The 13,800-nt window shown below is 44.4% G+C and overlaps 1 protein-coding gene across 11 annotated transcripts in view; it reads left to right on the forward strand.

The window, feature by feature from the left end:
- EML6 (EMAP like 6) overlaps nucleotides 1-13,800 on the forward strand; it is a 317,349-nt gene that overhangs the window by 229,439 nt on the left and 74,110 nt on the right. For all 11 annotated transcript variants that reach the window (XM_073339271.1, XM_073339273.1, XM_073339274.1 and 8 more), the window contains one exon: nucleotides 13,170-13,258. In XM_073339271.1, coding sequence (XP_073195372.1) covers nucleotides 13,170-13,258 — 89 coding nt within the window. The remainder of the gene's footprint in view (nucleotides 1-13,169; nucleotides 13,259-13,800) is intronic.

A 13,800-nucleotide genomic window follows, 5' to 3' on the forward strand; every position in this document is an offset into this window, starting at 1 on the left:
GATGGTGTGGATTGCACTCTCAGCAAATTTGCGGATGATACTAAACTGGGAGGAGTGGTAGATATGCTGGAGGGGAGGGATAGGATACAGAAGGACCTAGACAAATTGGAGGATTGGGCCAAAAGAAATCTGATGAGGTTCAATAAGGATAAATGCAGGGTCCTGCACTTAGGATGGAAGAATCCCATGCACCACTACAGACTAGGGACCGAATGGCTAGGCAGCAGTTCTGCGGAAAAGGACCTAGGGGTGACAGTGGACGAGAAGCTGGATATGAGTCAGCAGTGTGCCCTTGTTGCCAAGAAGGCCAATGGCATTTTGGGATGTATAAGTAGGGGCATAGCGAGCAGATCGAGGGACGTGATCGTTCCCCTCTATTCGACATTGGTGAGGCCTCATCTGGAGTACTGTGTCCAGTTTTGGGCCCCACACTTCAAGAAGGATGTGGATAAATTGGAGAGAGTCCAGCGAAGGGCAGCAAAAATGATTAGGGGACTGGAACACATGAGTTATGAGGAGAGGCTGAGGGAGCTGGGATTGTTTAGCCTGCAGAAGAAAAGAATGAGGGGGGATTTGATAGCTGCTTTCAACTACCTGAAAGGGGGTTCCAAAGAGGATGGCTCTAGACTGTTCTCAATGGTAGCAGATGACTGAACGAGGAGTAATGGTCTCAAGTTGCAGTGGGGGAGGTTTAGATTGGATATTAGGATAAACTTTTTCACTAAGAGGGTGGTGAAACACTGGAATGCGTTACCTAGGGAGGTGGTAGAATCTCCTTCCTTAGAGGTTTTTAAGGTCAGGCTTGACAAAGCCCTGGCTGGGATGATTTAACTGGGAATTGGTCCTGCTTCGAGCAGGGGGTTGGACTAGATGACCTTCTGGGGTCCCTTCCAACCCTGATATTCTATGATTCTATGATTTCTCCAGTGTCCCTCCTGGCCACAAAAGTGGCATGCAGTGTTCCTTGCTGGGGCAGGATATGAGGGACCTCTCCCCCGAACTCGTCCTTGTCTGCCCCTCATTACCCCATGGCCTCTATACTGATAAATTTGCAACTGCAAGGCCAAGAGTTTTGTTTCAGAACTTTATTTTTTCTGCTCTATGCAAGCTGAACAATGGTTAGCAACTGTCACCAATTCAGAAAGAAGTTTAGTTTGCCAACCAATGCAGATAACCCTTAACTGCTGCTGAATCCTTGGTAAGAGTCCTTGAACAAAGGCAGCCCCCACTGCCTCTCTGGCATTGGTATCAGGCTGGGCAATTCCCGAATGTTGTTCAAATACGTTAGTTAGTCTATCTAGATAATCGGCGGGGGATTCGCCTTTGTTCTGTTTACAGTTATTGATCTTTGTCCAATCCGTTTTCCTACGGCAGACCTCCGGAATGGCATTCAAGAGGAGATTCCTAGCCTCAGTCAGGGCATCTCCAATTCTGGGGTCAGCACCGGGCCATTGGGCCTGAGCAACTAGTCGTTGTTGAACCCTGGCTGGCAGAACTACTCGCAAGAGTTGGTTAACATCTGCCCATGATGGATTGTAACACTGAATCACTGTCCGGAGCTCCTCTCTAAACTTTTCTGGCTCCTCTCTAACATTAGGAAATTCCTTTACTAAATTTCTAAGGTCCCCTGGCGTCCCAGGGGCATGAACTGTAACCAAATTATTTCCATCACCCGGCAATTGTCTTAAGGGAACCTGAAACACTAATATCTGGCTCCTAGTGTGGTGGGAAAATGGGCTAGAAAAATCAGAGTCAGGTGAGCTGCTAGAGGGATCGGAACAAATCCTTGGCTGCTGATAGGTCGGCGAAGAGGAAGGCCCCCTCCAGGAGAAAGAACAATTTGTGTAGTCGATACATGTGGCAGTGAGGTTTGTGCTGCCTCATGGAGATCATTAGAAGGCGCAACTTGTGGAGGGGAGGGAGGAGGCAATGGCTGCTGCCGTGGAGCACTGCTGAAAAGATCCACAATGTCCTCAACGGCTTCATCCTCACTCTCAGTCTTGACTAATTGGGGATATAAAGGAGCTGAGGGAGTAGCTCGGGCAGGGAGGCATCCGGATTCTTTACATTTAGTTTTCAAATCCTGTAATTGAGTTTTTAATTTTTCCTGGGAGTCCTTCAGACTCCACACTCGAGACTCATAGAGTCTCTTTGTAGCTTCCTCCCACCAATAAACAACTTGTTCCCACTGTATATCAGGGATTTTGGGAGATTTAAGGGTTCCTCTGAGATATATGATTTTATCTAGATCGAAGGTACCTTCTAGTGGGAATTGTTTAGATGGGTTATCACGCATGTAAAAACTTCTATTTTCTAAATACCTGCAGGTCCTAGGACCATAATGCACATACATGTAGTACACAGGAGCACCCTTCAGTGGTGCGGAGGAATTCTTAGACTGTCCCCCACCCATTTTGCAGTCACACAGGGGAGTATCCTGTCCACTCAACAGCTCATATGGGACCCCTGTCCTTTCAGCGGCTCATAAATTAGGGAAGATTTTCACTCACACACCCCAAGAAAGGGTCCACTGGGTCACGGTTTCCACCGACTAGTGGCTTAAGTCTGGACCTGGTCAGCAGCTCATTAGTAAGGAAAGAATCTCCACTGGGTCACAAGGTTCAGCTGACCCCCCCACATTGCTTTCAGAACTCCCACATGGGGTAGCCCTGGGGCGGCTGGAGTCAGCTTAAGTCCTGGACTTGATCAGCAGTTCATACCCCCCTTCATTCATTCATACACACACATTCATTCCCCATATCCTGATGCATCTCATTTAACAATAACCTTAGTTCTTTATGTCTGGACTTAATACAACCTTTCCCTTATTTGAGGTGGCCAAAACCACTCAGCACCTATGCATTAACCTTATTGAGGGCGGCAAGACTACTCCTCAGTACTGCATATAACTAACCTTATTGAGGGTGGCAAAACTAAATCCACAGTACCACTTCAAACTAACCTTATTGAGGGTGGCAACAGTTCCTCAGTATCGCTTTGCATCTGATCTTGTTGCTTAATCAATAAGTTTGCATGGCGTAAGCCTCAAAGTGACAGGCGGCCCCAAGGGCAGTCCTCCTCCGAAACCCCCAATAGAGATTTCAAAAGGTCTCTTACCTCTATTGTGGCGCCATGGGGTTTGAAGGGGAACGGTCTGCAGTAGTTGACGCTGTCTCAGCCGGGCGTTGCCATCCGAGTCACAGCACCAAATTGTGGAAGAAAAACACAGTGTTCACTTTTAGGTTGTTTCCAACAAGTCAGAGACAATTTATTCTCAAGCAGTTGCAAGGGGGAGGGTGCGCACGGACAGGGATTCCCCCTTCCTAGGCAGGTCTCTGCAAGATAAACAAGGCAAGCATTTATACCTTTTGTTACATATAATAATGATAAACTTCTCCATCTTGTTTATACATATTCCTTCCTGATATCTTACTTTTTCTCAGCAGTTCCTGCTACAGTCTGCATTCCATTCTTATCTAACACAAGGTCAACACGGCATCTCTTACCATTTTCCCACTCGCTTCTCACTCACCCAGGCCCTGCCTTAAAGTCTCGCTTTATTAGAGTTAGAGTTAACCTGACTCTTACTCTATTTTTAAGAAAACTAAGATGTCTGCATCCAAATCCCCTTTATCCCTTTGTTACTTCCACACTTGTACATTTCTATCCCTTAACCCACTTCTAGTGTATAACAAAGCAAAGGACAGCTCTACCTCATATAACTGAGCAGCATTAACTCAAAAAGATAACTTACCAGAGTTCCCCTTTCCTGCATCATGTGCACCAGAGATGGAGTGTTGGGACTGGCTCGAACCCTCCTGGGTCAAGAAGAGGTCCTGGCTTGCCACAGTACTGGACGACCCAGTCGCCTCTCCCATCTTGTCCTCCAACTTGACCTCCTCTTCCACGACTTTGTTCTCAGGATTGAATCCACTGTCCACTGCCTCTAGCTCCTCCCCATCCCCAAACTATCCCCAGGTCTCCTGGCAGTAGAGATGGGGTTGCCACCAAGGATAGCGTTCAACTCCTTATAGAAGCAGCAGGACTTCGGCACAGCACCAGAGTGACAGTTTGACTCCCTTGCCTTCTGGTACGCCTGCCACAGCCCCTTTATCGTCACACAGCACTGATGTGTCTCCCATTTGTAACCCTTATCCAACATGCCACAAGAAATTTGACTGTAGGTATCAAAGTTCCTATAGCTGAAGCAGAGCTGGGATTGCACAGCCTCCTCTCCCCACAGTACCAGCAGATCCAACAACTTAGGTGTGCTCCAAAAAGGAGAGTATTTGCTGCATGGAGCCTCTATGGTCAGCTAAGAAGATGCAATGTGAGCTGTCCATGCTGAGCAAACAGGAAGTGGAATTTCAAAAATTCCCAGGCCTTTAAATGGGGAGGGACGAATACCTGTGTACCTGGCTGCAGAACAGTGAAGTTTGAACTGCTGACCAGAGCTGATTGCGTCCTGGAGGCCACTTACAGCGACATAACCAAGCTCAGTGTCTACACTGACACTTTGTCAATATAACTTTGCCGCAAAAAGCTCTATGCTTCTCATGGAAGTGGTTTTATTTTGTCAGTGAAGCAGAAGAGTTTTGTTGGCAGAAGGAGCATTGTAGTGTGTACAACTCCACTGTTTTGTTGATGAAAGCTGACTTTTGTCGACAAAACTCTGTAGTGTAGACAAGCACATTTTTACCCCAAAGTTCAATCTTTGGCAGCACTTGCTAGCCCCAAGGAGCTAGAAACCAGTCTTCCATGAAGCACCCGTGCTCATCAAGGTACCTTCTCAGTGAACAGACCCAGCGTGTCTTTTTCCACCCTGTTATCTACTGAATCAGTCTTTTGTCTTTATTCGCAGACAGGGTGTCAAGGTTCCTTCTCCACTACCAAGTGTTTTAAACAAAAAACAGGGAAAGAGCCCATGTCATAAATATAAAGGGAAGGGTAACCACCTTTCTGTACACAGAACTATAAAATCCCTCCTGGCCAGAGGCAAAACCCTTTCACCTGTAAAGGGTTAACAAGCTAAGATAACCTCGCTGGCACCTGACCAAAATGACCAATAAGGAGACAAGATACTTTCAAAACTGGAGGCGGGGGAACAAAGGGTCTGTCTGTCTGTGTGATGCTTTTGCCGGGAACAGATTGGGAATGCTCTTCATAACTCCTTAAGTTAGTAAGTAGTCAAGCGAGAAATGCGTTACTTTTCCTTTTGTTTAATGGCTGATAAAATAGCTGTGCTGAAAGGAATGTATATTCCTGTTTTTGTGTCTTTTTGTAACTTAAGGTTTTGCCTAGAGGGATTCTCTATGTTTTGAAACTGATTACCCTGTAAGGTATTTACCATCCTGATTTTACGGAGGTGATTCTTTTACCTTTTCTTTAATTAAAATTCTTCTTTTAAGAACCCGATTGCTTTTTCAAGATCCAAGGGTTTGGGTCTGTGTTCACCTGTACAAATTGGTGAGGATTCTTATCAAGTCTTCCCCAGGAAAGGGGGTGTGGGACTTGGGGGGAAGACGTCTCCAAGTAGGCTCTTTCCCTGTTCTTTGTTTAACACGCTTGGTGGTGGCAGCATAGGGTTCCCCACTTGGAACTCGCTGAAATGGAACCTCAATGAAGAAAGCCCTCTGTGAAGAAAGAAGTGGTTCGGGACTATTTAGAAAAGCACAAGTCTATGGGGCCAGATGCGTTGCATCTGAGAGTGCTAAAGGAATTGGCGGATGTGATTGCAGAGCCATTGACCATTATCTTTGAAAACTCATGGTGATCAGGGGAAGTCCCGGAAGACTGGAAAACGGCTAATGTAGTGCCAATCTTTAAAAAAGGGAAGAAGGAGGATCCCGGGAACTACAGGCCAGTCAGCCTCACCTCAGTCCCTGGAAAAATCATGGAGCAGGTCCTCAAGGAATCAATTCTGAAGCACTTAGAGGAGAGGAAAGTGATCAGGAACAGTTAGCATGGATTCATCAAGGGCAAGTCATGCGTGACTAATCTAATTGCCTTCTATGATGAGATAACTGGCTCTGTGGATGAAGGGAAAGCAGTGGACGTGTTATTCCTTGACTTTAGCAAAGCTTTTGACACAGTCTCCCACAGTATTCTTGTCAGCAAGTTAAAGAAGTATGGGCTGGATGGATGCACTACAAGGTGGGTAGAAAGTTGGCTAGATTGTTGGGCTCAATGGGTAGTGATCAATGGCTCTATGTCTAGTTGGCAGCCAGTATCTAGCGGAGAGCCCCAAGGGTCGGTCCTGGGGCTGGTTTTGTTCAATATCTTCATTAATGATCTGGAGGATGGTGTGGATTGCACCCTCAGCAAGTTTGCGGATGACACTAAACTGGGAGGAGAGGTAGATAAGCTGGAGGGTAGGGATAGGATACACAGGGACCTAGACAAATTGGAGGATTGGGCCAAAAGTAATCTGATGAGGTTCAACAAGGACAAGTGCAGAGTCCTGCACTTTCCCAAATGGTCTTTGGTTCTGTTCACCCCAGCATGGCCACTAGGATTATTGTGGGCTAAGCTTAATAGGTTTACTCGGTACTTACTTGGAACTACCAACTGTCTCTGAGGATGCCAGTCTTCCTGGTGTCCACCAGAAAGAGTTTTCTTGTATAAAAGTCCTCTTTCTACAACAAACCTGGATCGATTAGAAGAGCTGAGAGGTGGTGAGTTGCTCCATGCCACCATCCAAGCTCTCTGGAGGCTTTCATCTGCTTCCTGTTTGGTCTGGAACTGTTCCCTTGATGCTGGAGACATCAGTTCCTCTTCGGATTGTGGACCTGGGCTTGGTTTCTCTGAAAGCAATGCAGGTGATGGGGTTGTTTTCGTTGACTGTGAACTGCTGTCCACTGGTGCACTATGTTGGGTTTCAGGCTCTGACTGAGCTTCTTGTTTAGGGTCATCTGCTGCTGCTACCGGTGCAGGTTCAGTGGGGCCCTCTGGTGTTGGGGTTGCAAGTACTGGATTCAGTGCTGGGAATGGTTCTGGTGCTGGTTGTTCCGCCGGTTCCAGTTCTGGGACTGGCTTTGTCTGGGTCTCTGTGACTGGATCCGCTACTGCTGTTGCAGACATTGGCATGGGGTCTGGTTCCATCACCTCTGACTGGGTCCTGGTAGAAGTTTCCGGAACAGAGCTAGGTGTGACAGCTTGCTTAGCCTGGCTGTGGGTGACCATTCCCACGCTCTTGGCTAACTTCACATGATTGGCTAAGTCTTCTCCCAACAGCATGGGGATGGGATCATCATAGACTGCAAAAGTCCATGTTCCTGACCAGCCCTTGTACTGGACAGGCAACTTGGCTGTAGGCAAGTCAAAAGACTTTGACTTGAAGGGTTGAATCGTCTCTTGGACCTCTGGGTCGATTAAATTGGGGTCCACTAAGGAAGCATGAATAGCCTACACTTGTGCTCCAGTGTCCCTCCATACTGTGACCTTCTTCCCACCCACACTCACTGTTTCTCTCTGCTCTGAGGTATCTGGGAGGTATGTGGGCCTGAGGACCTCTGGTGTGATTCCGGTGCAATGAACTGTAATCTGTTGGAGTTCTTGGGGCAGTTGACCTTTACATGCCCCGGCTCATTACATTTAAAACATCGTCCAGCTGACGGGTCACTGGGGCAAGGTGGGTTGCTGGAGAACATTGTGGCGTGATGCAGAGGTGTCTGGAGTGTTCCTTGGTGTGTAGCTGGGGCCTTGGGCTGCCCCCAGTAGTAGAGGGTGGTCTGAATGTGTCCCTTCTGGTATCCGCTCCAATTGCAACCAGGATTGTTTTTCTCTCCTCCCTCCACCCATTTTGTTCTGGTTTGCCCCGCCTCTCTGGCGGTCTGGGACTGCTTGTATTGATCAGCATAAGAAGCAAGACTTTCTGCTGAGTCCATTTTCTTATCCCATAAACACTGTTTTATTTCCTCCTTGGACATATTCAGGAATTGCTCCTGAGTCATTAAATCACACATTCCTTCAAAGCTAGTTACACCCCTTCCTTTGACCCATTTATCTAACAGATCCTTCATCTGGTTTATATAAGCCACATTACTTCATCCAGGTCCTCTCTTAAGGGCTCTAAATTTTACTCTGGTTTCAGAGTAGCAGCTGCGTTAGTCTGTATCCACAAAAAGAAAAGGAATACTTGTGGCACCTTAGAGACTAACAAATTTATTTGAGCATAAGCTTTCATTAGCTACAGCTCACTTTACTCTGTAAGTTTTAGGTGTAACTTGAAATGGCTTTAAAATCAAATTCTTTAATTTATTATAGTCAGAAACCTCATCAATAGGCATCTTGAATATGTCCAAGCTCTTAAAGTCAATTTTGAGACCAATGTGGTCATCTTGTGAGCTTCAGGAATTTTATGGAGTGTGCACAGTCTCTCAAAGGTGAGAAAATATTCAGCAATATCACTGGATTCATCATACTGTGGACATAGTCGCTCCCATTTGTGGATTGCTGGGGAAGGATTGTTAGGGTTATTCGGTACATTCTGCTGAGCCTTTGCCTTCTCCATCTCCAGTGCATGCTTCCTCTCTTTTTCCTTCTCTTCCATTTCTTTTTCCTTTGCCTCCATTTGTCTCCTGTGGGCAGCCTCCATTTCTTTTGCCTCCATTTCCATCTTTCTGAGTTATACCCGTCTCTCGTGTTCCTTTTGTTTTTCCTCAGCCTCAAAGCTGGCTAATTACAACTTCTGTTGAACAGTGCAGTCTGTCATCCTAACCTCTCTGTTTTTAACTAACTTTACACCCGAGAGTTAGAAAGAAAAGAAAAGAAAACAAAAAAACTGGCTTGTAAAATTTTGCTGTGCTGTAACCTGATACCTTTTTTTCCTGATAGCTGTTCTCAGCCTATAGAAAAATCCTTTTGTTATGCCTGCTGCTCTGTCCCCCAGGCAGAGAGACAGAATCTACAGCTGCAATCACCTTTTACAAAACCTTTTAAAATCCTGCTGTGCTTCCGGTTCAAAATGATCTGAAAATGATCCCACTGCTCTGCCACCATGTCAAGGTTCCTTCCCCACTCTGAACTCTAGGGTTCAGATGTGGGGATCTGCATGAAAAACCCCCTAAGCTTATTTTTACCAGCTTAGGTTAAACACTTCCCCAAGGTACGAACTTTGCCTTGTCCTTGAACCGTATGCTGCCACCACCAAGCGTGTTAAACAAAGAACAGGGAAAGAGCCCACTCAGAGATGTCTTCCCCCAAAATATCCCCCCATGCCCTACACCCCCTTTCCTGTGGAAGGCTTGATAAGAATCCTCACCAATTTGTACAGGTGAACACAGACCCAAACCCTTGGATCTTGAAAAAGCAATCGGGTTCTTAAAAGAAGAATTTTAATTAAAGAAAAGGTAAAAGAATCACCTCCGTAAAATCAGGATGGTAAATACCTTACAGGGTAATCAGATTCAAAATATAGAGAATCCCTCTAGGCAAAACCTTAAGTTACAAAAAGACACAAAAACAGGAATATACATTCCATCCAGCACAGCTTATTTTACCAGCCATTCAACAAACGTAAATCTAATGCATTTTTAGCTAGATTACTTACTAACTTAACAGGAGTTGTAAGTCTGCATTCCTGATCTGTTCCCAGCAGAACCATCACACAGACAGACAGACCCTTTGTTCCCCCCCCTCCAGTTTTGAATGTATCTTGTCTCCTTATTGGTCATTTTGGTCAGGTGCCAGTTAGGTTACCTTAGCTTCTTAACCCTTTACAGGTGAAAGGGTTTTGCCTCTGGCCAGGAGGGATTTTATAGCACTGTATACAGAAAGGTGGTTACCCTTCCCTTTATATTTATGACACAGGACAACCCACCCCCCTACTGTCATATTGTTCCTTTTCACTTTCAAGTGGTTTTGATGTTTTTATAGTTTATCTCTGAGATTTTTCCATTGACTTTTAAGGGTTGTTGCAAAGGTGGGCAATCGAACAATACATTACATAATTAGCTAGCCAGGGAGGGGTGGCAACTCCCTCCTGCCTGAATGGGCCATCACTGAGGCATATGATTCCCAGGTGACTCACTTTTACCCCATAACTGTAAGCATAATTTTCAATATAGTTACAATATTCTTTAAATATTACCAGTACACACATCTCGCAATGATTATGAGTATTGATAAGTTGCAAGCTTTCAGTACTTCAAGCCTCATATATTACCCTTTATGGATAAATACAGTGAAAGTGGTGTATTTGGTGTAGTGAGTTTCTCAGGTCTGAGACAGGAGTTGCTTGTAAAGAACAGTGAACCCTTTGCCAGTGGGCACCAGAGGGCCTAGTGTTACAACATGTACAGCGGATAATGCCTGTCTTAAGAATAGGGACACTGAAATCCCTTTAAGTATCTTTAAAATTATTTGGAGATGATCTATCTGCTGAGATTTTGAAGGAACACATATGAAAGGACACCATTAGCTCCTTTTTTGTTGTTGATTTTACTCCCCATTATTTCTACTACTACCTAGAAGATGTAGGCGAGCATTCATTTCCATTACATCTTTTGCCTTTTCCCTGAAGCTCATGCTGATTTACCCCCTTCCCCTCTGTATTTGTAATGGTCTTGAAAGCAACATGGCTTCCGAAAAGATATTGTCTGCTTCATCCACAGGTTATTTGGTCATACTGTTCAACATAGTAGAGAAGAATAAAATAGATCATAGAATCATAGAATATCAGGGTTGGAAGGGACCTCAGGAGGTCATCCAGTCCAACCCCCTGCTCAAAGCAGGACCAATCCCCAATTTTTGCCCCAGATCCCTAAATGGCCCCCTCAAGGATTGAACTCACAACCCTGGGTTTAGCAGGCCAATGCTCAAACCACTGAGCTATTCCTCCCCCCAAGATGATCAGATACTACAGTGATGGGCAGCAATATAACTCCTCCCCCCACCCCCCAGTAGATAGAATAATCCCTACATGGCAAAAAATAATGAGTTACATTCTATGACCCTAGTTATGCAAGAGGTCAGACAAGATGACCTCCTGTGGCCTTAACATCTATTGCCTCATACTGTATTTTTCCTTGTTTGGGTCCTGCCATCATCTGGGCCTCCAGCAGAACTGAACATGGCTCTTGGAATAATGGGCCACATCCTCCGTTGAAGTAAATCAACATGACTCCATTAGAACTACACTATTTACACTGGCTGAGGATCTGATCCAGTGTTTCTTAGTTAATAACTGCTTCCCTTATAAAACCACACTATTTAGATACTGGAAAACCTCTTTCATAGTAAATTCCCAAGTGGATTTTTAAAAAATAACTTAATTTTTGACCAAATTTTAAATTTGTGGGTGCTGCCTTCAATTTCTGGTTGAGACTTATACAGGAGGGTGTTGTTCCTGATGACAAGTGGGCAGAATATCCAGGCAGCACACATGCAGCTGATAAATATATTCCCAGTATCTGCCTAGGAGTAAGAAAATGTTTTGCTCCTGCTTGAAGGCTCTAGCACAGTAGATGGGGGAGGGTGGCAGATTTCTAGCACTGCCAGAGGTCAGCTACCTTATGTTGTTTTTCCTCCATCAATGGAAGGGGTGAAGAAACCTTTCAGACCCTGAGCATCCCAGCTCTTTACCAATCAAGGGAAGCTCCAAAGTCATTTTATAGTGGCCTACAGGACCCCTGTAACTTTTCAGCGATAGATTTATTTTAGAAATCTATCTTTCTTGGTGTTTCAGTTATATCATAAAACTCAAATTTAAGGCAGCCTGTTTATTTTTTCTGTTTCTCCCCTTCCTGCCCAATGGCTTATTAATGAACCAATCCCTGCAACAAATCCTGTTGCCATCTCTGTCTGCATATGTATTCAAGAGACACCATTATAGGACCTAATCACATCAGCTATTCCATCAGAGGCTCGTTCAGCTGCACATCTACCAATGTGATATATGCCATCCTGTGCCAGCAATGCCCCTCTGCCATGTACATTGGCCAAACCAGACAGTCTCTACGCAAAAGAATAAATGGACACAAATCAGACATCAAGAATTGTAACATTCAAATTCCAGTAGGAGAGCACTTCAATCTCCCTGGAAATTCAATAAGAGACTTAAAAGTGGCAATTCTTCAAAAAAACTTCAAAAACAGATTTTGATGGGAAACTGCAGAACTGGAATTAATTTGCAAACTGGACACCATCAAATTAGGCCTGAATAAAGCATGGGAATAGATGGGTCACTACAGAAAGTAATTTTCCCTCTGCTGATACTTACACCTTCTTGTCAACTGTTGGAAATGGGCGACGTCCACCTTGATTGCATTGGCCTCATTAGCACTACAAAAGTAATTTTCCCTCTGTTGATATCCACCCCTTCTTGTCAACTGTTGAGAAAAGGTCACTTCCACCTTAATTGAATTGGCCTCGTTAGCATTGACCCCCCACTTGGTAAGGCAACTCCCATCTTTTCATGTGGTGTAATATATATACTGCTTACTGTATTTTTCTCTCCATACATCTGATGAAGTGGGTTTTAGCCCATGAAAGCTTATGCTCAAATAAATTTGTTAGTCTCTAAGGTGCCACAAGGACTCCTCGTTGTTTTTGCTGATACAGACTAACACGGCTACCACTCTGAAATAATGTACATTCAGTTTCACATAAGCCTGCCTAATAGTTAGCATACAATTTGGATCACATTCGTAATGTTTGTATTCAAGGATTGTTTGTTATACATTTGTATAGGGCAGTGCTCTAATAGAGAGAGAGAGAGATTTATAACTTTTTTTAAATCACTGTACAACCATCTGTAAAATAATCATGAAAAGTACATCTGTTCATCTTCATTTACCATGATAATGAAAACACTAATAAAGTATTACTTACATAGGGTGAATAGAGTTTTGCAAGGTTGTTATATGAAGTCTCACATTTAGGACTTGATCCAGCAAAGTGCTAAGCACCTCTGAGGCTACTCAGCACCATGTGTCACTTGGCCCGTACTCTGCTGTTTGTGAGTAGTATCTAAACAACCATTTTTAGAAACTGAATTGGACTGTATTTATTTTAGTGCTCTGTAGGTCATTCTTATCATTTTGTCACAAATACCTATGCAGGATGTGCATTCAAGTTTTTCATAACACCTCATCACTCAATAAAAAAGGCACTTCATAATATTCCAAATCATGTATAAAATAAATAATAAACTCATATTTCACATACAGGAAAGTTATTGCAAGTCAATTCTGGTGCCAAAGAACAGCTATTTTTTGAAGCACCAAGAGGAAAAAGACATATTATACGAGCTGCTGAGGTATGGATCATACTAATTACATTTTCTGAATACTTCACTCAGTACTAACTTGAAGGTTTTACATTGTGAATGTTGTTATATGATACTACTGAAAATTAGTGTATTACTTATTTAAATGGTATGTCTTCTTCATATACCTTCCCCTATGCTACCACGCTTTCAAGTTTACAAAGTGCTTCACAGACATTAGTGAATCTTCACAACAGCCCTGTGAAGTAGACCTTTGTAAGTATTATACAAATGTTACATATACAAAAGTTAATCCTTATAATGGGTATAATTAGAACTGCTTAATCACTCAGTATCATACCTTTCATAACAGCTACATTACTCTAAGCCAGGGATCGGCAACCTTTGGCACGTGGCCCGCCAGGGTAAGCCCCCTGGTGGGCCGGGCCGGTTTGTTTATCTGCCGTGTCAGTAGGTTCAGCCAATCGCAGCTCCCACTGCCTGTGGTTCGCTGCTCCAGGCCAATGGGGGCTGCGGGAAGCAGCGCAGGCCAAGGAATGTGCTGGCCGCCGTTTCCCACAGCCCTCGTTGGT

The sequence above is a fragment of the Lepidochelys kempii genome, chromosome 3 (assembly GCF_965140265.1).
Source record: "Lepidochelys kempii isolate rLepKem1 chromosome 3, rLepKem1.hap2, whole genome shotgun sequence".
Lineage (NCBI taxonomy): Eukaryota > Metazoa > Chordata > Testudines > Cheloniidae > Lepidochelys > Lepidochelys kempii.